Source organism: Pteropus vampyrus, unplaced genomic scaffold (genome assembly GCF_000151845.1).
Source record: "Pteropus vampyrus isolate Shadow unplaced genomic scaffold, Pvam_2.0 Scaffold11, whole genome shotgun sequence".
Classification (NCBI taxonomy): Eukaryota; Metazoa; Chordata; class Mammalia; order Chiroptera; family Pteropodidae; genus Pteropus; species Pteropus vampyrus.
This window is the reverse complement of record NW_011888792.1, coordinates 12077361-12102715: the sequence shown is the minus strand read 5'-3', so window position 1 is coordinate 12102715 and position 25355 is coordinate 12077361. Positions and strand designations below refer to the sequence as shown.

The following is a 25355-nucleotide window of genomic DNA, read 5'->3' as shown; positions in this document are numbered from 1 at the left end:
AGAATTTCTATTTATTTTAAAAGAATCAGCAGAATATATATGGTAGGACTATCTTGTAATATTGAGATGCAATTTCACTGAGGATGAGAAAACAGCAAAATTAAACAAATGAACTGTAAAATTTTAATTTATGATATAGGCTTCCTAGGCTATCTCTTCTAGGAAGTAGAATCATGTTTTTGCCATGTATAATAATTCCTCCTGTATAAAAATATGCAGTAGTTTGAAGGATCAATTACACTGCTAAAATTTGATTAAAATAAACTGATTTCACCTGGTAGGTGGTTTATAACATTCTTTGGCTACAGTTCAGTTGGCATGAGAAGGTAATGTCTGTTGGTTTTATTTTTAAATTAGGCCATCTTAAATTTGAAGGTAAAAAAAAAGCTCTACAAATGTTTACAGAAGATTTTAAAATTGTAAGACACTATTTTGGATTACTGACTTTAAAATCCCAGGGCAATTGTTTTGGTAATTACCTCACTGAGGCCACATGGACTAAGCAGTTTCTTACATGTGGTATCAAAGGAACAAATATTTGGCAATTTTCCAATTGTTAGCAGGTGGCCTTTTCCTGCTGGTGACATTTGGATGAAGTGTGACTAACATTCTTTCCTTTGCCCATTATCGCAACAATGATTTCCAGTGAAACTGCTTAGCTTCTTGTAATTTGCTGTTGTAATATAATAACAACAAACTAGCAAATACATAATATTTAATGTGTTCCAGACATTGTTTCTAAGGGCTTTAAATGTATTCACTCACTGAATTCTCATAACAGCTTTATGTAGGATATCATTATCGTCTCCATTTTACAGGTGAGGAAACTGAGATACATAGAAATTAAGTCACTTGTCCAAGTCACATCCTCTTAAGTGGGAAAGCAAGATGTGATCCAGATGGCTGGCTTCCAGAGACTGCTTTCACCTACCACACTACACGACATCCAAGCCAGTTTGCACAATTCATGGGAGCTATCTGGAGCCTCTCGAATGAATAATTTTGATAGTACATTTTGTACTTTTATCCTTGTAACAAAGTGCCTAAAGTTAATCAAGAAACAAATCAGCAGAAAATTCTAGCTAAAGGGCTGCTACCTCTACCAAGCAATGGTTGACTTAAAATGAAAAAATCAATTCGAATTCTCCTATTTTATAGTTAAAATTTTCCTGATCTTTGGAGTCACAGAAGGCATATAATGACAGAACCTTGGTATTTTGTTATTCAGTGGTGTGTGTGTGTGTTATTTTATTTTGTAAGTATGACAAAGTGATGACCAAAATTAAAATATGCTCCCTCGTGGTATCTTTAGTGCACCTAACGTTGATATCATAGGCTGCTTTTGCTAGTGATGACATCTGCACTCTGACTTGTTCAATCTTTTCTTCTTTGCTGGATTTGTACCCCGTTCCTACTGGGAACACTAGAACCATATTTGTGCATAAGCGTCTTAAGGAAAAAGGCAGTTGCTCCAACACCAGTGACCTTTCAGTTGTCCCACATATGTACCAAGTTCTTTTCACCTATAGAACCTTTGAAATATTGTTTTTTGTACTTAGAATCTTCTTCATTTCCATTTCCTGGCAACTATTAGTCATCTTTTAGCTTAAATATTACTTCCTAGGAAGTCATCTTTGATGGTCTCATAAGATCCCACTGTAATTGCTTTTGTAACCCTTGTCATAATTTTAAGTGAAAGATTAATTGACATAATTGTGTAGCCAATGTCTGTCTCAGCCACCGCGAATTCCAGGAGGGCAGGGACAGCTCACCATTGTATCCCCATTGCTTGGCCTGGTTCTCGACACTTCAGACTGGTACTGAGCACATACAACATGCTTAAAAAGTATTTGTCGAATGAATGAGTGGAGGCCAATTAACTTTCTATGACAGCAGAAAGTTCATTCATTAGCTTTGTAATCTCTCTGAATTTGTTTCCTCATTTCCAAATGGGGTACTAATATGACCTTATGTGTTCATTTTGAGGTTTAAAAAAGTAAAGTTAAGAGGTACTTAATTTATATTAGTTTCTTTCTTTCTTTCTTTTATACTGAATGCCTGGAAAAATATGCATGATGTATTTTTCTTCTGTAATCACTCTTCTTGGGTGCTCTATTCAGTGGTCTCTCCCTCTGCTTTTCATCAATTCTCCTCCTCTGTATCTCCTACAAGGTAGGTTTTCCTCCTGTGACACCTGTGTGCCTGAGAAGGCGGTGCCCTAGCAGCTGTCATGCAAGTGAAGAAAACTGGGCCAAATAAATATTTCCAAGTTCTGTATATTATAGTACTCCTTGAGAAACTGTACATATAGCTTGGGAGAACGGTGGTATGGATTTTGCTATGATGTTCCACCTACACAGGATCAGATCTAATCTGGTTTGACAGTGGCTGAAGTATTTCATATTCTATCTCTTCATGGCACCTATAATATGTCTAATATAACTAAAGGGAAATGTTTTTTCTATAGTAGTTAATGTGCTTCTAGTGTTAGCATGTAAAGTGAGTAGGCATTATATCACAAGTGATACTATTTTTGTGAATTTATGTAGCATATTTTTATCAACAACTCAAAGTGTTTGGATGTATTATTTAATGTATTACTCTTGGATTATTAGGACCATTTTGCATATGCGGAAACTTCGATACAGAGAAATTGGGTAGATTGCTCCCTTGCTGTTTAAGTGGTCCTTGCTAAAAGAACCATTATACTGAAAGTATATCTATTGTTTTTAAATGAATTCTAAAAAGAAAACATGCTTTGTGGAAATATTATTTTTAGAACTAAAAAATAATATTCTCTTGAATGAATTTCTAAAAATATTTTGTTACTTGATTTTATAAATGCATTCCCTAGTCAGCTAATATAATGAGCATTGCTAGGTATAATAAGGCATTGTTCTTAGCTGGAGATGCAGTGGTAAACATGACATACCATATTGCCTTCATATTCTGGGGGATTACTCGCTGGAGAAAAGTAGAAGAACAGACCTTATAAAGTAAAACGATATAAAAATTAGGTAAGTTCAACTGCTAATAAGTACCACAAAATGCTTTTTCTTAGAGTGAATGATAGGGATTGAAAAATTGGATGGTAATTAAAGGATGCTCTGAAAAGCTGACACCTACGTATACTCGAGGGTGATTTGGAGTAAATGGAAGATGTCTTTATGCAGTATTATATATTTGGAATATTTCTTCTAATATTTTAGACTAAGAGCCAGCAAACTTTTCCTATAGACAGCCAGAGAGTAAGACCATACAGTCTTTATCACAACTACTAAACTCTGCCATTGTAATATGAAAGCAGCCACAGATAATCATGGCTGTGCAGAGAAGGAAAAAGTTTTTCTGGACCCTCTTAGGGTCCCTGGCTGGGTTTGAAAAGCAAACTGAAAAAGACAGAGTAATAAGAGACAAGCATACAAATTGATTTGATACATGTTTTATGTAACATGGGAGCCCTCATAAGTAAATGAAGACCCAAAGAAACAGTTCATCCTGAGTATTTTTAAGCTAGGCTTAATGAAGAATGGACAGTTGTGGAGAAATATGGTAGGTCAAGGAGTATGAGTTAAGTGTAACAAAATGGGGAAGATTAGCAAGGCCTGTTTGTTAGGATTCTCCTCAGCATCCCTTTGACTTAAGATAAAAGGATGCTCCTTTTCTCTTTTCCTTCTGCTTTTCTCTCGTGAGGGTTTTATAACCTCTTTCAGGAAAGAAGGGGTTTGATGAAGGTCAGAGTAACCTTCCTGCTTTTGCTGTTTTCTCAAACTCCTTTAGTTTATAATAATAAATGCGCCAAGGTGCCATATTTGGGGGTAAAATGTCCTGAACCCCATCGGCTGTATTCTAATGGAATTTTATTTATGGACACTAAAATTTAAATTCATATGGTTTTTGCATGTCTTTCAACATATTCTATTTCTGATTTTTTTCAACCGTTTAAAAATATAAAAACATTCTTAGCTTCTGGGCCATAAGGAAAAAAAAAAAGACGACGGGCTAGATTTGTCTCCTAGGCTGTAGTAGCCAACCCTTGTTCTAGAATATTGTGCAGCACCCAAGCCCCAAGGTGGCTTTATCATTCTTCTGCAATTTGGTCATTTGGAGAGGAGACCTGCACATAACCCTAGCATGGCACTTTTAACTGCTCTTCCAAGGCCTGAGTAGACGTTCTACTACGCAAATAGGCACGGTATCTGGCTGTAGATTAATTTCCCTGTGAAATAACTTTAACTCAGTTCCATGTTACATGGACATCTAAGGACATTGTGCTTATGGGGGAGCACAGCTCAAAACTTACCTCTTACTCCTTAGGGCTGCCAGCTACAGAATTTGAACTAATTAGTCCACCCATGCTTGGTGGTCATCAGACATTGTCTGTAGAATCATTGTCTTTTCTTGGCACAGTGTATATAAAGGGATATTGCCCACTTAAGAGTCAACACAGAGAAAAGTGACAAAGATCTTAAGGAGAAACCAGGCCATACCTTGCTTAAATAAATTAGGTATGTCTAACTTTGAGGGGGGAAAAAAGAGTAGAAAAGGCAAGATAGCTATCTTCAAATATTTTAAGTCTTCATGTAAAAAAATAAAATAAAATAAAATAGGCCATCCAATTCAGCAAGTAGAGATCCTTGGAAATGAGTTAGAAGGAAATGGATTTTGGCTTTCTGTCAGTCAGAAAACCTGACTTCTTATCCCTAATGACGACTGAGGAAGTCATTTTCAACTCCATGCTTTTCTTTATCCACTAGAGAGTCTAACCTAGATTTCTGTAGTCCTTTCTGATAAGTGTTTCATATATATTTTTAAATGCAAAACAATTTGATTACTTGAACTCTTTGACAGAAGAACTGGCTACCTTGAATAGTAGTTGTTATCCCACCACTGAAAATTTTCAAAAAGAAGCTAAGTGACCATTGTCAAAGATGCTAGAGGACTTTTTATTCATTCACTCAACAAACATTTGTTCATTTACTTACCTTCCTGTAAGGTACCTATCTTATGTTTCTCAATCAGATAATCAAAATTTGGTAGAAATCTGTGGGCTTAGGAGTCAAAGTTTTTAAAGACCTGTTTTGACTGCGCTTTGTTATTCTTGCCAGTGCCTTGCTGCTAAAGCAAAATCCCTTATTGCTCCACAAATGATTCAGTTGAATTAAAACTTTTGCAATCTGATTAGCAATCATTTCTTTTCCAGTTGACAATCTCCTTGTGCATAATAGCCTTTCATGTTCCTGTTTTGCTTTCTTATCCTATAGAATTGCTCACTTTTATTTGCAAATCTAAAGGGCTTGAAGTTAATATAAGAATCTATCTGCAAACATTAGAGCTGTGAATCCCAGATCTAATTTTATGGAATAGTAATCTTGATAAATGCAATACTAGAAAGGGTTTCGTGGTCAAAAGTACTATAGAAAAACTGCATGCTATATGATAAAAATCCATTCTTGAAGAGTCACAGGGGTCATGCATAATTAAAGGCTGTGAGAAATCCTGCAGAAAACAAAAGTGTTTAATGTTGTTGAAGCCAGCATTTCCAGAACATAAGTGCTACCCATAATGTCCCATGAAATGTACTTTGAAAATCTTACCTTATAAAAAGCATGGGAAAAAACCCTAGTAGATACAGCCAAAATTGTTTCAAAGAAGTTTGCCTATCTGCATTTATAAATATGTAAATAATACAAAATACTTTTTAAACATACAGAATTCTTTATATGACATGTGAAGATTATCAGTTTTCAAGGAATTGGAATCAATCACCCAGTTAATTCCTATTAATTAAATCTCTATTGATGTTATTTTCTTGATAATTTGTAGACTATTTTTCTACTTTATATATTATGGCAGCCTCTTTAAGACTTAATTTCTTCATTTATTTTTAAAAAATGGAGATCACATCCACCTCACAGAGTTTTTATGAGGATCAAGATAAATATAAAAATGTACGTAAAAAACTTAGCTTGCACTATGGTGGATATTCAATAAAGACCTGTCTTACATCTCACTGTAATCGTAGTCCTGAATTTGAGACTGTGAATATTCAAAAGAGAAATCTGATATTTAGTGTTTATTTGGGTTCTGAGGAAAACAACATAGAATACATTATAAGTGCTGAACTTCAGCTTCTACACAAGCATTTTAGAACATAAAGCAAGAAAATAACTCCCAGGGAAAAACATCCCTGAATAGAATGATTTTTTTTTAGTCTTCAATGTTTAAGACTCATTATGTGAAACTTCCTTTTTTAAAATTTCAAAATTTGCCCAAGTAAGAATAGTTTAAGGAAAGGAAAGTAATAATCAAGTCGTATTTAATTGAAAACTTATAAATAAATGGCAGGTCTTTATATCTATTGTTAGCCTTTTATATAACAAACTGCAAGATTTTAAAACTAATTTTCAAGTCAGGTTTATTTTTGTTAATTTCCATAGTGAACTAGGCTGTGACATTCACATTTAGTGCTTCCCTAAAGCAATTTTTGTGTGATATTCCACTCCCTTTTTCCCAGGTATTAATTTATTGGTCTTGTGTTCTAGGTTTTGAGTCCTTGTTTTATATGTTACGCTTTCTATTCTTGCACTTTCTATCTCATACCTATGCCTAAAGTGAGTCTTTCTGTCTCTTCCCTTTGGTTAGGGATGCTCATTAGTGCCTGTTTAATTCAGCATCTCTAAGCTCATGGCACTCTTTTCCACAATATCGCTGCCAAATCCATTTTAGTGACTCAGCAGGAGCTTGTCATTAACAACATTCTAGTAGAAAGTAAAAATTAAGCAGTCTTGGAAAGTGCTAGTGTGCCGCACGTGTTTAAATCTTTGGTGGCAGTAAACACAGCCTCCCGGTGGGTAGGTGGTCAAGTTCTTCACCTAAGGCCACCCTTCCTTTCAAGCACTAACAAGTTCAGTTCTCAAAAGAAATTTGAAATAATAACTGCAGTGAAAAGAGCTCTTCAATGTTATCGAAAAGACGATCTGTTTCCAAATATTATATTTGTTTATATAATGTACAAACCATTTGATAGATAAAGGAGAAAGCAGATGGAATTCAAAACAGCAGCTTTATTATTGATAAAACCTGCGTCAGAGAATATGGCTTTAAATATGTGGCTTACCAACACTGCTTTCCAGAATTAAGCTCATCCCTCCATCCCTCCAGCCATCCTAGATGTCCCTTGCAGTGACAGAACAGCAGTCAAGCGGGCCTTCTAAGCCTAGCCAACCATGCCTAGTTCCCCCCCACCCACCACCTCCAAACTCACCATTGAGAAGAGTCCCTCCTCCATCTTTAGAATGAGGAGTGCGGAGAAACAGTAGCATGATTCATATTAAGGGGAGGACAATAAGAGAGTCCAGGCCTGGGCCAGATGTCGATCTGATAGGATAATACCTCTTGGGTAAAATTATTGATTGAGGGAGGTGAGGATAATGATTGTCTGAACAACAGAAACTTTAGGTAGATCTAGAACTCACTAATTTTTATTCCTTTAACCTCTGACGATCCCATAAAGACATATCCGGAAGTCTTTTTATTAAATACACAAATGTCTGGTTCAGAAGCAGAGGGAAAGGAAAAGGAGAGGGCTAGACCTCTATGTGGAGGAGATGAGAAAGGACTGACTTAACGAGCAGCAGGCAGGTGCAGCTTGAAATTTTTGATGAATCTAAGAACTTGTGCCAGGGATCCAGCTTCCCTCTGGGCCTTGCCCATACAAGCCTACCTGAACACCAGTTGGCAATAATTCCGGCAAAAATTCTGAGGAAGATTCTCATTGGTTACCTGCGTATCCCTGAGCTAATTACTGTTGATAGTGCAGGGGGTGTCATGCTCTGATGGGCCAGGCCTTGGTCATGTGCCCAGCCCAGGCAATGGAGCCAGCTTTATCTAACCAAGTAAACAGAGTTTGCGGTGGGAAGTGAGGGAGGTTGGGGGATAGGGGTTGTCCACGCATGCAGGTTGGGGGATGGAGGCAGTGATAGCTTGCTGAAGGAAAACTAACTTGTTTAAAAAAAGAGAGAATGGATATTAGGAAGGCAAAAACAATAAATTTCCTCTACATAAAGTCTATGATGCTAGTTCTTAGTTTGCCGATAACATTAAGTTCTTGATCATGAAAATCAAATCACAAAAAATAAAATTGTCAAGAGGAAACAAAGTAATGAGCTTCTAAATGAGCAAGAAAAATAAATATGCTCATTTCAAAAGAATCCAGATTGCATTTGTTCACGATATTTAAAATATAAGAGATAAGGTATGAGTCAATTTTTATCTTTAGTTCAAAAAGTATTTTTACATTTTATGAGACTGGGCATATCATACTAATAATCTAAACAAAGTAGAAATTATTCTTTCACTTTTCCAGTCCAACCCAGAGATACAACAGTGTAGGAACTCCTGATTACTCATCTTTGAAGAAGTCATAATGGAGCCAGAGGAGGGCCAAAAAGAGCAATTAAAATGGCTATATCTTTCAGGGAATTCCTAAAATAGTTTTATTGAAAAAATGATAAACCTCTTAATTCTGAAATTATAGGGCCTATGGGTTTGAAAAATATGTATAAATTTATTTGTAGAATTGGTGGCATAATTTTAATAACACTATAAATGAATTTTTATGAAATTTATGTTTTGAACTTCAGAACATAATCGATGATCCATTTAAAAAATACAGAACGCAAATCCCAAAGAGAGATGCAAAGATTCAACTAGACTTAAGTAGATTTTAGATAACAAATGAATATATATAGAATAATACTGTTTTGTATTCAAGTTATACATACATATATTCATTTATCTGTGCTTATAAATAATATGAATAAAATATAAATATCACTTATTAGTAGGATTTGGTACAATTTTGTTTTCTTAGTCAGATTTTTTTTATAATTTCCAGAATGAATGTGTTTTACTTTTAAATAAAAAAAGGAATAAAAAATTTTTCTTTAAGAGAAAACAGAATTCTTACATTAGGGGAAACTAGCATTGCCTTTTGAAGTGATGTCACGCGGTCCTTCTCACAATTTTTTCTTTTATATGTATCCACGAGTATATGAGAAACAATATTGGGTTAGATGGGCCGTTGATCTGAAAGGATGTGGCATTTCTCTTACTTTGTAAATATTAATTAAATGCATTTTTTACAGCATTATGCTAGGGTAAGTGATAAGAATTTAATACTATGTAAATAGTAATCAAATATATTCTTACAGCATTATGTTAGTGCTTGTGTAAGTGATAAGAATTTAATCATACTCACTGATACCTATCTTACTAAATCATTTTTATTCTTTTTAAGAACACACTTTTCAAGAACAGTGTTCTGATACAGAAAATAATCTGAACCAAGTATCCAGCTTGATGGAAGCCATCTTTAAAGTATTATACTATTGTACTTTTTCTCCACAAACATTTGGAAATGTTTTTGTGAGCTACATGGAAGAAGAACAATTATGGGACTTTTTATGTAACATTCCAGGTATGAGAAATTTACTATTTGTAAAGGAAGCATTTTAAAGATACCTACATGTATTTTTAAAGGTCTTTAAAAAGTATTGGTATAAATTTTGCTGAGTTTATTATTTGTAAAAGTTTATCCTACACTTTTTTTTTTTTCAGTATAAAGGCTTCTTTTGAGAATCATTAGCTATTAGTTCCTATAAAAATTTAGTATTCTTAAGACAACCTAAGGGGGAGATTGAAAAGGAAAATTGTGTAGTGCAGATTTTCTTCTATTATTATTATTAAGGAAGTGTTCTATCATTAAAATTTCATTTAATATTTACCAGAGATTATATTTTGCTATTGAGCATATTAGATATTAATAAGAAGTGAAAAAATATTTTTTGATTCTTGGGTGCATATACTCAATGAACTGATGGACAAAATTACTGGTCCATTTTCTTCAAACATAAAAGGCATTTATTATGATGCCCATGGTCCCTCTCTCTACAAGGCATCCTATCATTCCTTTGAGGACAATATGTTATTTCATTTGTTTTGTATTTTTGGCTTGCAGCTAGAACAAATGTTAAAGACAGAGCAGATTACATATCTGAATAAGAAATGTTTATGAGTTGGCCCACCTTCAGGGCCAGGTATAAGGATTCTCACATTGTTTTATCCTTAATATTCTGCCTTTAAATCTTCATACTCAATATTTGGAAAAACAAAGGATGGAAACTTAGAGGTTGTCCTGTTAATCTATTAACCATTTATATCACTTACATTTAGCTTCAACTTATAACTTTTCTTATACACTGTTTTGAAATTGACATTTTCATAAAATATTTCCTAGGATCCATATAAAAAAATCTAATTGGCTCATAATTATGTTTTCATTCTTTTGACTATTCGCTAGACATTACCTGAGTATCTTTTTAGCTATTTTAAAGTCATTATATTACATTTTCTCTTGGTCATTATCTCTGCAAAATAGCAATAGATAACTTTATGTAATGATTTCAAAAATCTGGATCTATTGCTTGAAGCTTCTATAATAATTAGCTCCTTTTAAAGTTTTGTCTTTTAATTTTCATGCATTCACTCACTGCTTCTCTTAACCAAAAGAGAGGCAGTTATCTAGAAAATGAGACTGAATTACTTCTGATGTAGATTTTACCGAACCGAGAGAAAAACTTCACCTACTGCTGTTTTTAGTTGTTTCTGGTGAATTAAAGGTGAATTCTCTTGAAAGATTATAAAGTGTTGGTGACTCACATGCTTCAACCATTATTTATCCTTCAACTCTTAAGTTCTTGCACCATTTTGATACTCAGCACAAAAGTGTACTAAAAATGACCTAGTTCCTATCAGTGGACTTCAGGAATTGGCATGAGAGAGCAAAACTGCTACTTGCTCCCAATTAGTCCTATTGCTGAGTATACCCGGGTCAGAGAGATGTTAAGAGAATTGCCTAAGATTGTCCATTGATGAGTTGCAGAATCAGAACTAGAAACCAGACCTTCTGTATTATTTCTCTTTATTTTTTCTATTAGACTAAATATTTTAAAACGTTTCCTTTATGAACATATGAATTTAATAATGAAATATATAATCTGATTTCATACATCCTTTGAATGAACATAAGCTAGCAGGAAAAATTAGAATGAAATCCATTTATAAAAGAGAAATACAAAAAATAATTAAGATGGGGACTTCGTGTGGGCATTTCTTTTTCCTTTTTTTTAAATAATTTTTTACTTTTCAATTACAGTTGACATACAATATTATATTAGTTTCAACTGTACAATATAGTTGTACAATTAGATATTTACATAACTTACAAAGTGATCACCCCCAATAAGTCTAGTACCCATCTGACACCATACATAGTACTTTCAGTGTTATTGACTGAATTCCCTATGCTGTACTTTAGATCCCCATGACTATTTGGTAACTACCAATTTGCACTTCTTAATTCCCTTCCCTCCTGTGGGCATTTCAAAGACCAATACATTCTTTACGAAATAGTTTTCGTAGCAATCAATCGTTGAAGGTCTATATTCTCAAAGTAGGTCAAGCAGTCTTTAGCCGGGCAATCGAATATCAAAGCACAAATTCTTTTGATTATTCTTCAGTCACTCTATTCCTTGACATTCTTTTTCTATTAAAAGAGATAAATGTTTTTAACACATCTCATGAATTAACTTTATAAGAAACTACGAAACTGGTTTTCAAAGTAATCATGTGTTTTTACATTCCCACCAGTAGTGTATGAGAGTTTTAGTTGTTGCAGGCCCTCATGAACGCTTGGAATTCTCTTCTTGATTTTAGTTATTCTAAGGGGTATGTACTATTATTTTATTCTGGTTTTAATTTACATTTCCCTGATAATTATACTTTCCTGAAACACATTTTTATACAAATGTATGATTTTTCCAGCATCATTGTTAATGGTTATTTGAAAAAATTATTTTGTAAAATACCTATTCAAAACTTTTCTTTATTTTTTAATTGGATTATTTGTCTTACTGAGTTGTGGAGTTCTTTATATATTCTTGATACAAATTACATGTAGATATGTGTATTGATAAAATTTTTCTCCCAGTCTGTATGTTACTTTTATATTTTCTTAACAAGGTTTTTGATAAGGAGAGGTTTGTAATTTCAATGAGTCCAACTTATTCATTTTTTTATAGTAGTGTCTTTTTGTGTCCTAAGAACTATTTGCTTATCTAAAGAGTGCCAATATTTCTCCTTCGTTTTCTTTTGGAAATTTTATAGTTTTAGTTTTTGTGTTTAGTTCCATGATTAATTCCGAGTTGATTTTTTTTTTTTTTTGTATACTATGAGTAAGGTAAGTGTTATTTTAGCTTTTGATTACATAAAAAATTACTTTTCCTTTATATTTGAAATTTATATTTTTTCATACAAATGTATAATTTTTCCAGCACCATTTTTAGAAATCATTATCCTTTACTAGTTGAATTACTTCGATGCCTTTGTCAGAAATCAAATGACCATTTAATCAAATGTATGCATCAATTCGTGGACTCCATATTCTGATACTTGGAATTGCATGTCTACACTATTTGCTTTCTGCATGTCCTCTCTAAACTTGGTTCTTTTCCCCTCTATTTTGGCTCTCTTTTGGATTAACTCAGTATTTTTCAGTATTATATTTTATCTTTTATAATGGATTATGAGATATACCTCTTTCTTTCTCTGTCTATTTATCTGTGTTAATAGTTGCTCCAGGGTTTACGATATGTATCTTTAACTCATCAGTTTACCTTTTAATAATAGTATACCAATTTACATCTAATGTATGAATCTTACCATGGTACGTTTTGATTTATTCCCTTCTATCTTTTGTGCTAGTGTTATCATGCATTTTATTTCTACTGTTATAAAGCCCGCAATTTATTATTTTATTTTTATTTTAGTCAATTATAGTTTATAGAAATTAAAAAGGAGAAGAAAGTCTTTTATATTTATCTCTATATTTACCATTTCTGGTACTCTTATTTCTGTAGATCTGAGTTTCTAAAAGGTATTATTTTCCTCTACCTAAAGAACTTCTTTTAACATTTCTTGTACTATAAATCTTCTGCCATCGTTATTTTAGCTTTCATTGTATGAAAAAGTACTTTAACTTTATATTTGAAATATTTTTCATTAGATATAGAATTCTGGGTTCAGAGTTTTGTTTTTTTCTTTTCTTTTTCATTCAGCACTTTAAAGATGTCATTCTATTATCTTTTGGCTTGCATTGTTTTTGATGATGTATCAGTTATTATTAAAGTGTCTGTTTACTTTTATGTAATTTGTCTTCTTCTGTGGTTGATATTAAGATTTTTGTCTTTATCACTACTTTCCAACAATTTGATTGTGTTTTGCTTTGTTTTGGTTTCCTTTGTATTTATTCTGCTTAGTGTCTGTTGAACTTTTTGTATCTGGAGATCTTTAATTTTTATCATATTTAGAAACATTTCAGCCATTTTTCTTGAGATATTTTACTTTTTATCCCCCCTTGCATCACTTTTTCTAGGACTCTCATTACATGTATACTAAACCTTTTGGTGTTTTCCACATGTCACTGAAGCTGTATTCTTTTTTGATTTTTTATTGTTTGGTTTTGTTTTTTAGCCTTCTTTCTTTTTGTGCTTTGGTTTGGATACTTTCTATTGTCTCTTCAAGTTCAGTGATTTTTTTTTCCTGCAGTTCTAAACTGCTGTTAAGGCCATCATTGATTCCTATTTCATATATTTTTAACCTATAGCAATTCCACTTAGTTCCTTTTTATATTTTATACCTTTCTCTCATGTTTAAACCTTTGTACATGTATATGAAGTCTGTTTTAAATCTTTGTTTGCTAATTTCATCATCACTGTCATTTTGGAGTATGTTTCTATTGACCGATTTTTTTCCTCTGAGTCTAGAGCACTGTTTTTTGTATTGCACCTAGTAATTTTTTATTGGATGCCAGAAGTTATGGATGTTATGTTGTTGAGTATGTAGATATTGTTTTCATCCTTTAAAGATTTTGTTTTCACTAATAGTATTGTTACTTGTGGATTTTCTAATGTTGAACCAGCCTTGCATATCTTGGATAAATCTCACTTGGTTATGATATATAATTCTTTTTATACATTTTTGGATTCAATTTTCTAATATTTTTATTTTGATTTTTAAATCTATGTAAATAAGACATATTAGTCAGTAGTTTTCTTTTCTCGTAATGTCTTTTTCTTGTTTTGATATTCAGGTAATGCTGGCATTAGAATGAGTTAGAAAGTAGTCCCTCTCTATGTTCTGAAAGAGATTTAAAAGAATCGGTATATCTTTCCAGTCAAGATGGCAAAGTAGGTAAATGCTGTGCTTGTCACATCTCACAATTACATCGAAAGTACAGCTGAACTACAGAACCACAATTATTGAGTGTTGCCTGAAGTCTAGCTGAACAGAAGTCCTATAACTAAGGACATAGAGAAGAAGCCCCCCTGAGACTCTTAGGTTTTGTAGAGATGCAAAACAGGCTAAAAATTGCTTTAAAAATTGGGAGAGATATCTTGACTGTGGAGGTCCTCCCAGAGGAATGAGTGTTTCCAGTCCCACACTAGGCTGTTTAACCAATGGTTTCAGTGCCAGAAAGAGAAGTCTCCACAACTTCTGGCTGTGAAAACCAACAGGGATTGTGGCTAACTGAGACAGATGATGGCTGGAGTCCCAGGCATTCTTCTTAGAGGGCGTACACATGAACTGATCCACTGATAGGCTCATTCACTCTGAGTCCCAGAGCAAGGGCAGCAGCTTGAAGTGCGCCAGGGACGTATGCAGAGGAACTGAGTTGGCTGGCTTCAGGGTGAGGGCTGGATGGGGCAGCTTTCTCCCAGACAGAAGTGCTGGCAGAATCCATTATTTCTTTGTTGAATCCTCTCCCCTCCTGGAGACACAGACAGCTATCATATCTGAGTCTCCATTAGCCTGGCTAACACTGATCATCCCATCCTGGTGATTCCTTGAGACTCTACCCCACCCAACCTACAGGCCCATCAAGCTGCTTCCAGTGGCTTTTTCATACAAACAGCCTGTCTTGGCTCATGCTGCAAACTTTCCTAAACTCTCTCAAAGGTTAACAAAACCCAAATAAGCAGCATATGACCTCAGCAAGCCCTGTATCTCTTGCTGAACACCCTAAGGCCCGGCACTAGCGGCAACTGGCCTCAATTTCTAGCTTGGCCCCTCGAGGCACCTTCAACTCTCTCACGGGTTGCAGCCATCTGTGGGGTTCTTGGTGGCTCATACCAGGTGTCCCCAGGTGAGGCACAGGCTGCAGCTAAAGTTGGTCTGTGGCTAGGCCCCTCTCAGGCGGCCCCAGGACAGACAAGCCTGTTGGCCACCTTTGGACTGAGTCGGAGCACCAACTGGGGCCACACCTGAGGATGACAAATCCAAAGGGCAGACAGAGCAGGCAGCAGAGCCCTGCTAAAGTGAATTCTGCATTGTAGGGTCAGCCCCTGCACAACAGCTCCTCCACTATACTCACTGGCCAGTCCTCACAACCAATCATCCCGTGGCTCAGTCCCTCCAATTGATGTGCAAATGGCAACCAACACTCAACTACAACAAGAGGGCACACAAAATTCATACAAAGAACACACCTGGAAAACTCAGCTCAAGTGACCAGGGAGACTGCACCACTATGCCCCACAAGACGCCTACTATATAAGGCCACTCTTCTAAGACCAGGAGATATAGCCACTCTACCTAATACATAGAAACAAACACAAGGAGGCAGCCAAAATGGGGAGACAAAAACAAAACAAAACAAAACAAAAACAAACATGTCTCAAATGTAAGAACAGAACAAAGCTCCAGAAAAAGAACTAAACAAAATGGAGACAGTCTGCCAGATGCAAAGTTCAAAACACTGATTATAAGGATGCTCAGTGAATTAGGGGAAAAGTAGATGAACTCAGTGAGAACTTTAACAAAGAAATTAAAAGCATAAAAATAGAGATAGAAAACATAAAAAAGAACTAGTCAGAAATGAAGACAACATTAGAGGGAATCAACAGTAGATTAGATGAAACAGAGGATCGGATCAGCAATTTAGAAGATAATATAGCAGAAAACACCAAATCACAACAGCAACAAGAAAAAAAGAATCCAAAAAATGAGGACAGTTTAAGGGGTCTCTGTGACAACATCAAGCGTACCAACATTCACATCATAAGGGTACCAAAAAACTGTCAGCTGATTTCTCAATAGAAACTTTGCAGGCCAGAGGGATTATCACGAAATATTCAAAGTGATGAAAAGCAAAGATTTATAACCAAGATAACTCTACCCAGCAAAGCTATCATTTAAAATAAAAGGACCGTTAAAGAGCTTCCCAGACAAGAAAAAGCTAGAGTTCATCAACATCAAACCAATATTCCAAGAAATGTTAAAGGGACTTCGAGGAGGAGGAGGAAGAGGAGGGGGAGGAGGGGGGAGAGGGAGAGGGGGAGGGGGAGGAGGAGGAACAATAAAGATCAAAAATATGAATTAAAAAATGGCAATAACTACATATTTATCAACAATTACTTTAAATGTAAATGGATTAAATCCTCCAATCAAAAGATGGGATGGCCGAATGAAAAAGAAAACAAGACTCTTACCTATACTGCCTACAAGAGATGAGTCTTCAGATCGGTAGACACACACAAGCTGAAAGTAAAGGGATGGAAAAAGATATTTCATGAAAATGGAAATGAAAAAAAGAAGTTGGGGCATCAATACTTATACAAGACAAAATAGGCTTTAAAACAAAGGCTATAACAAGAGACAAAGAATGACTCAATAATTCCACTTCTGGGTATTTTTTCAAGGAAACCCAAAACACTACTTCAAAGGGACATGTGAATTCATATGTTTATTAAAGCATTATTTGCAATAGCTAAAATATGGAGGTAACCTGGGTGTCCATCAATGGATGAATGGATAAAGAAGAGGTAGTACAAATATATGATGGAATGTTATTCAGATATATGAAAAATGAAATCTTGCCATCTGCAATAACTTGAATGATGGGCCTAGAGGAGGGTATTGGGCTGAGTGGAGTAAGTCAGACAGAGAAAGAAAAATGCCATATGATTTCACTTACATGTGGAATCTAAAGTACGAAATAAACAAGCAAACAAAATAGAAACAAACTCATAGATACAGAGAGCATTTTGATGGTTACTAAATGGGAAGGAGCTTTGGGGGATGGGTGAAAAGGGGGAAGGGATTAAGAAGTACAAATTAGTAGTTACAAAATATGAGGATGTAAAGTATAGCATGAGGAATATAGTCAATAATATTGTAGTAGCTATATTAGGTGTCAGAAGAATACTAGATTTATCAGAGTGATCACTTTGTAAGTTATATAAATATCTAATCACTGTATTGTACATTTTGACAGATTGTGTCTTTCAAGAAATTGGTCCATGTCATCTAGGATATCTAATTTTTGGTCATAGAGTTATTTAGAGTATTCCTTTATTCTTTTAATGTCCATGGATCTATAGTGATGTTCTCTCTTTCATTTCTGATATTAGTAGTTCGTATCCTTGCTCTCTCTTTCTAGTCTGGCTAGAGGCTTATTGATTTTATTGATCTTTTAGAAAAACCCACATTTAGTTTTGTTGATTTTTCCTATTGATTTCTTGTTTTCAGTTTCATTGATTTCTGCTCTAATTCTTACCATTTTTTTTCTTCTGCTTAGTTTGGATTTAATTTGTTCTTATTTTTCTAGTTTCCTGAGGTGGAAACTTAGACTGTTGATTTTAGGTCTTTCTTCTTTCTTAGTGTATGCATTCAATGCTATACATTTCCCTCTAAGCACTGCTTTTGCTGCATCCCACAACTATTGATAAGTTGTGTTTTCATTTTCATTTTAGTTCGAAATATTTTTAAATTTCTCTCGCGATTTCTACTTTTATCTATGTGTTATCTAAAAGTGTATCATATATTTTCAATATCCATGTTTTGGAATTTTTCCCGTTATATTTCTATTATTGATTTCTAGTGTAATTCCTTTGTGCTCAAAGCAGCCATTGTGTGATTTTTATTCTTTTCAATTTAAGTGTGCTTTATGGCCCAGAATGTGATCTATCTTAGTGAATGTTAAATGTGAGCTTGAGAAGAATATGTATTCTGCTGTTGTTGGATGAAATAGTCTCTAAATGTCAATTATATCCAGTTGATTGATGGTGTTGTTGAATTTTACTATGTCCTTATTGATTTTCTACTTGCTAGAGCTCTTTCTGATAGAGGGCTGCTAAAGTCCCCAACTATGTTAGTAGATTCATCTATTTTTCCTTGCAGTTCTATCAGTTTTTGCCTCACATAGTCTGATACTCAGCTATTTGGCACATACAGATTGACAATTGTTATGTCCTCTTGGAGAAATGACCCCATTTATCATTATGTAATACCTTCCTTTATCCCTGATAACTTTCCTTGCTTTGAAGTCTGCTTTGTCTGAAATTAATATAACTACTCCTGCTTTCTTTTGATTTGTGTTAGTGTGATATGCTTTTCTCCATCCATTTACTTTTAACCTATATGTGTCTTTAAATTGGGTTTATTGTAGACAACATATAGTTGAATCTTGTTCTTTGGTCCATGCTGATCAATCTCTGTCTTTTCATTGGTTATTTTAGTCCATTGACATTCAAAGTGATGATAGATATAGTTGTATTATTATATCTATTATATTTGTTATTGTTTTTTATTTGTTGCCCTTGTTGTTTATTCTTATTTTTGGCTTCCAATCTGCTGCCCTACTTGGCTTTAATTGCGCATTTCATATGATTCCATATTCTCTGTTTTCTAAGCATGTCAGTTATACTTCTTTTTTTACTTTTTTAAGTGATTTCTCGAGTTTGCAACATATATAGAGAGTTTGAAACCCATCCAAGTCCACTTTATAACAACACTATAACACTTCACAGGTGTTGTGAATACCTTATAATAACAAAATAATCCTAATTTTTTCCCATTTCTTATATCATTACTGTCACTCATTTCACTTATATACAAACATACATAAGTATGTACATGTGCATATATGTAAGATATATCAGTCAAATGAATACATTGTTGATATTATTTTAAACAAACTTATCTGGTAGATCAATTACGAATAAGAAAAATGAAAGTTTTCATTTTACCTTCACTTATTCTTTCTTCAGTGCTCTTCCTTACTTTATGTAGATCTGAATTTCTGACCTATATTATTTTCTCTTTAATGAACTTCTTTAAACATTTCTTACAAAGCAGTTCTACCGGCAATAAATCCCCTCAATTTTTGTTTGTCTGAGAAAGTCTTTATTTCTCCTTTACTTTTAAAGGATCATTTTTCAGAGTATATAGTTCTAGGCTAGTGGGGTATTTTTTCTCTCAACATTTTAAATATTTCACTTCACTCTCTTCTTATGCACATGGTTACTGAGAAGTCAGATGCAATTCTTTCCTTTGTTCCTCTAAAGGCAAAGTGTCGTTTTTCCTACGACTTCTTTCAGGACTATTTTTTTAATCTTTGATTGTCTATAGTTTGAAAATAATATTCCTAGGTATAGTTTTTTAAAGTATTTATCCTGCTTGGTATTCTCAGTGCTTCCTGATTCTGTGGTTTGTGTTTGACATTAATTTGGGGGAAATTCTGTCATTATTGTCTTAAATATTTCTCTTCTGTTTTTTTCTCTCTCTCTTTTCTCCTATATTCCTATTATGTATATATTATATTTCTTTGTAGTTGTCCCACAGCCCTTGGATATGCTGTTCTGTTTTTTGTTTGTTTGTTTGTTTGTTTGTTTGTTTGTTTTCTTTGTTCTCTTTGCTTTTTATTTTTGGAGGTTTGTATTGAGATATGCTCAAGCTCAGAGATTCTTTTCTCAGCCATATCCAGTTTACTAATAAGCCCATGTTACAGTTCTTTTCATCTGTAGTATTTCTTTTGCATTCTTTCCTAGGACTTACTGATTTATTCTTGCATGCTGTCTATTTTATACATTAGAGCATTTAGCATATTAATCATAGCTATTTTAAATTCCAGGTCTGATAATTCTTACAGCTTTGCTATATCTGTTTCTGATGCTTTCTCTGTCTTTTTAAATTGTGTTTTTTGTTTTTTAGTAAGTCTTATATTTTTTTCTTGAAAGCTGGACATGATGTACTGTATAAAAGGAATTGCTCAAAATAGACCTTTAGTAATGTGGTGAAGAGGTGTGGGGGAGGGAAACTATCTGCAATCTTATGATTGGGTCTCAGTTTTTTGGTGAGCCTGTGCCTCTGGATGGTGTACTTCACAAATGTCTTTCAGTCTCCGCTCCACCCCCTCTCCCGACCCCCACTTAGGTAGGAGAGAATGGCTAGAGTGGACTGGAGCTGGATATTGCCCTTCACCCAGGACAGTTAGGCTCCGATAACCCCAGTGGGTTAGGCTCTGTTTTAATAGTTTCTCCTATAGGTAAGCCTTAATAAAACAGAGCTCTGGCTTATTTCAGAATGTTTCTTTTCCCCTCCCCTGGCTGGAAGCACTAGTGGATTTTTGTTTGATATTTATTGTGGGAAACTTGTTGAGCTCCTGGAGGTAAAACTCACAAAAGTGTGGCAGCTCCCTCATGACAGGGGTCCTTCTGGAGTTTGAACTCTCAGACTTGTTTGCACTGAGCCTCCAGTAATTTATCAATTACAGTTCATATTTTTCCACCTTGACACTGCTTCCCATGGTAGTTTCTGCTTATGAGTCTTTGCTCCACTAACCCATGACTCCATGTAATTTGCCTGTCTGTCCCTCCAATTTGCCTTGTGTCTTCACCTCTCTTATCGATCCAAGAAGAGTTGTTGATTTTTTAAAATCTGTTCAGCTTTGTATTTGTTGTTAGGACAGAGTGGTACTTCCAAGCTCTTTATTTGCAGAGTTAGAAATGAGAAGGCCTTGCCACTTACTCTCTTTTCTCTATTCCCTCCTCTCCCATTTCTCTTTTTATTTATCTGTATCTTAACTCCACCATAGGCATCTGTGGCTATTGCTTAATTCTCCTTATAGTATTTAATGCTTGAGATATTTCAGAACCCTGTATCAAGAGACTACTGGGCAGCCCTACACTGTAAAATGGTAATTTTTATAGAAAACTTATCTTAGATAAAAATAGCAAATATATATGGAGCACTTACTACATACCAGTTATTTTACACAAATTAATTCACATAAGTTTTAAATAATTCTTTGAGATAGATCTATTATTTTCTCTGTCATTTTCAATACTTTGTTTTTATTTTAAAGTGAATAAACATATCTTTTTATCTAACATAAATAGAGGGATTTCTGGCTTTCTAGAACTTTTAGATATGTAAGATGATTTTAACCCATGACTCCAAAGCATTGAACCAAAATGAATATTAATTATTGCTATAAGAAGAAGGGTTCTTAATGTGTTTCACTGAATTAAAGTTTTAAAACATCATTGAAAAGACAGACAGCTATGTCTTCCACCCATCCTGTAAAGAGCAACAACGTATGTGATGACTATGCCATGTGAAAAAATTAAAATCTCAGTATTTGATATTAGCAAGATCCTCTTCACCATGGTCATTTTAATAATGGTTTGAGTTATTTGAAAAATATCACCTCAAAATTTGAGAAAGAAAAAAGCATATAGGTGCCTTACTGTATTGATTCAAGTGATAGTCCCAGGCCTTTCCAGTTGTATTTTTTAAATTTATTGCATTTACCACACAAATAATATATATTCATGTTGGTAACATGTATAATCAGTAAGAAGTCAGGATGGCAGAAAGAAAGAAAGGAGAAAAGGGTAGAGGGAGAGAGGGAGGGAAAGAAGGAAGAAAAAGGAAAAGAAGAAGTAAAGGAAGAGGAAAATCTCCATTTACGTTGTAGAGTATATCTTTTGTTTCTTTTAAATGTGTATGTAGATATGTGGTTTTAAATACAAATAGCATGCCATACTCTTTCTAACCTGCTTTTATTTTTATACTAAACAATATATGGCTTTACCATGTAAATAGATATACCTTGGCTAACTAAACACTTCACCAATTACTGGATATTTAAATTATTTCCATTTTTTTATATCTTTTATATAACCATAATTAATTTCTTAGAATAAAGTCCTAGAGAAGGAATAAGTGGATTAACGGGTAAGTAAAATGTTAAAGTTTTTGATACTATTGCCAAGTTGTCATCTAAGAAGGTAACACAATTTTTATTCCCACCAGAAGAGTTCAAAGCTACCAGAAAATACTGTTATTCACTATTATTTTAATTTTCATTACCTTTATTACCAAGATGAAGAAATTTTTTTTTCAAACGTTTATGAACTGTTTATCAATTGTATGATTTCTAGGTTAAAAGCAGCTCTCTTTCCCTATAGCTTTAAACTAGATCACTGAGAAACTGAATTCCCAATTGAACAAGACACAAAATATTACAAGATTCTGCTAACTGTAATATACTGTCTAATTTTAAAGTCTCAACATGTATGGAGTCTGAGCTAGAGTTCATCCGAAGCTTGAGACTGGCATTGACCGACGCTGTCAAGGACATTGTACAGGAGATAATATCTGTGATGAATTCTGGAAGAAACTGTGAGACAAACCTAAATAAGCACATTGTTCCTGAACATTTGCTTGAGAGCATTCCAAAAGAATGGAATTATATTCCAAAAGAAACCAAAAAGAAAGAATCAAGCAAAGGTATATTTATTTTTCTGTAAGAACATATTCCTCAAGAAGCAATTTTCTAGGATATGAGATCAAGTAAAATTCTAAAAGTGATAATATTTGTAAACTATATTAGTCTTATTTTTACCATGTATATTTGAAACCTGTAATTTTCCTTACTGAGAGTCATATGATCAAAGAATCTAGAAATGAAAATTACTCGAATGGTCATTTTATTTATTTAGTTACCAATTGAGGATTTTCTGTGACATTCTGTGTTCAGGTTAGTATTCACAGATTAGTCACATGATTTTGACTGATTTCCTCTAAATCTATTGAGTAATCTAAAATTCATACTCTCAAGAAAATTGCATGATATTCAGTTTAATTATTCTTTCCTTGAAGTTTTCCCCTGCAACCATCAATTATTACTTTCTTTTCGCTTGTTGATACACCTATATGTGTAGCTTTCAGGTCAAAAATAGCACCCTATTTAGTAACTGTGTTTTCCAGACAGATGTTTTTCCCCCAAATACCCATGGTCCTGAATTCAGTGCATTGTTCTTATTCAGCGTGTCTACCAAATGTATTTAAGAACTATCAGTTATCTACATTATTTATTTTATTAATCAAGTCTTCTCTTCTTAAATGATTTCTTCCTATCTAGATGTTTCTACTTTCTGAGAAATTCACAAGATTCCTTTGAATATATACTATGTATCTGTCTATATTCATAAATATTTAAAATTTTTATAATCAACTTTTCCCTTTTGTATTCATCTTTAAAGAAGAATATTTTTTCACTAACTCTAAGGAAATTGTCAACAGTAAAATATTCCAGCTGAGCCCACTAAAGTTAACTGAGGGGACTAGACTTTCTTTCATTCTTCTCCATGATGATCCTAAATAATGTGACTCTTATCCAGTGACCTTATATTACAAACTCAAATCAATTTTCTATCTGTGACCTTTCATAGTAATGTTTTAATTTTGTTCAAGCCCTATTAAACTTCCTTTGAATCTAGTAAAGCCATTTAATTGAAATTGGAAATGTCATCTTTTCATTGCTTAAGTTTTTCCAAAGATGAGTTGTTCCCATCTCTCTTTCATTCTAGCTTTTGTATATTTCATAGATTTTGAGCAATTCAAGAGTCATGATCTATAGTTAACATATCGTGTCATATGAGTAGCACTATTTTCCTTGTGGCTTTCAAGTCATTCTATTCATGAACAATTTTGCTTTCTAAAAGCATTTTGGAATTCTTCCATAACATTTCAAAGAGCCTCCAAATCCAAAAAAATGCTTACTTTGTAGATATAAGTTCTTGAAGTTTTCCTTACTAAATAATATTCTTCATAAAATTATCACTAAGTACGATACTTCTTCGATAGACAGCCATGAAGGGGTGCCAAAACACATAAATATATAAAAGAAAGTGGTAGAGAAAAGTGATTTCATAAAGCATTCTGTGCATTCCAGGTGGCTATGACAATAGAATTACCATAGTTCTTCATTTCTTCCCTCTTTTAGAGTGACAGTGCTAAGCCTTTATTTTCACTATAGTATACAAGAAAGATAATATTTACATACCAGACATTAAGTCACTTACTCATTCAGTAGGTATTTACTAAATGAATTATACTACCTACCAGGCACTGTGGTTGAGACCAGAGGGAAACTGTAAATAAAATATCTCTTCTTGGTGCTAGAAGAATAGGTATAACTATTGTGAAATGCATACAGACACCTCAGGGGATGTACAAGACAATTCTTGGGTGTGTGAAGAAAGAAAGAAATTAAACTTTACTAAAGTTTCATATGAAGATTGTCACTGGGCTTCTCCTTCGGTCTGTGAGTGAGCCAGTTGTATGTTGGAAACAATATTGTTAGGCAGGAGATGGACAGGGTAATCTTACATCTTCATTAGTTTTCAGTGTACAATAATGAATTAAGGTTGTCCTTTATATTTCAGAATCTACTTTTAACAAAATTAATTCTCATAAAGAACACAAGTGGCTTTAATATATTCCTATAAATCAACAGGTCAACTGCAGTTTAAAGCTAATACTGGGAATGCAAGGAAGAGCAAACAGTGACAAAATGAAAGAGCTCACTCTTTCTATTCCTAACATGAGCTCTTTCTCAGCCATATTATAAGGAAAAACAATAATAATCTGACCAGATTTGGGGGAAAAAAAAGAAAAAAAGAAAATGTGTGGTAAAACCATTTGAAATATGGCTTTGCATGTATTATCATTAAATATGAACCCTTCCTAAATGAGTATCGTGCCCTGAGATATTAGCTAGAGATAGCTTGAAGTCATCTTGATTAGCAAAAAATTTCAAAACCAAACTTTTAAAACATGAAGACAAACTTCTATAATTGTTTCTAGCAATGTTTTAAGTCAAACATATTTAATCCAGTACTTTGCAAAATTTATCAGAAGACCAATAAATGTTATTTTGGAGAATTCTAACTTGATTTTGAGAATTCTAACAGGTTTTTTTTGAGAATTCTTTAAATGTTCCCAGTAAAGGGAACATTTGCTTCCTGACACAATGAAAATGACAGAACATGGAAAACACTAGGGTAACAAACTAAAATGCATTTCTTTATTTCTTTGTCAGCAAATACTGTTACATAGAAAACACGGAAGATTTAAAGAAATAAATATTACAATAAATTATACAA

The 25355-nt window shown here is 33.8% G+C and overlaps 1 protein-coding gene across 1 annotated transcript in view; it reads left to right on the top strand.

The window, feature by feature from the left end:
• Nucleotides 1-25355, top strand: part of KIAA0825 (KIAA0825 ortholog) — a 364821-nt gene that overhangs the window by 137152 nt on the left and 202314 nt on the right. Inside the window, exons 14-15 of the mRNA XM_023522742.1 lie at nucleotides 9302-9481; nucleotides 22471-22695. Of these exons, the coding sequence (XP_023378510.1) occupies nucleotides 9302-9481; nucleotides 22471-22695 (405 nt within the window). The remainder of the gene's footprint in view (nucleotides 1-9301; nucleotides 9482-22470; nucleotides 22696-25355) is intronic.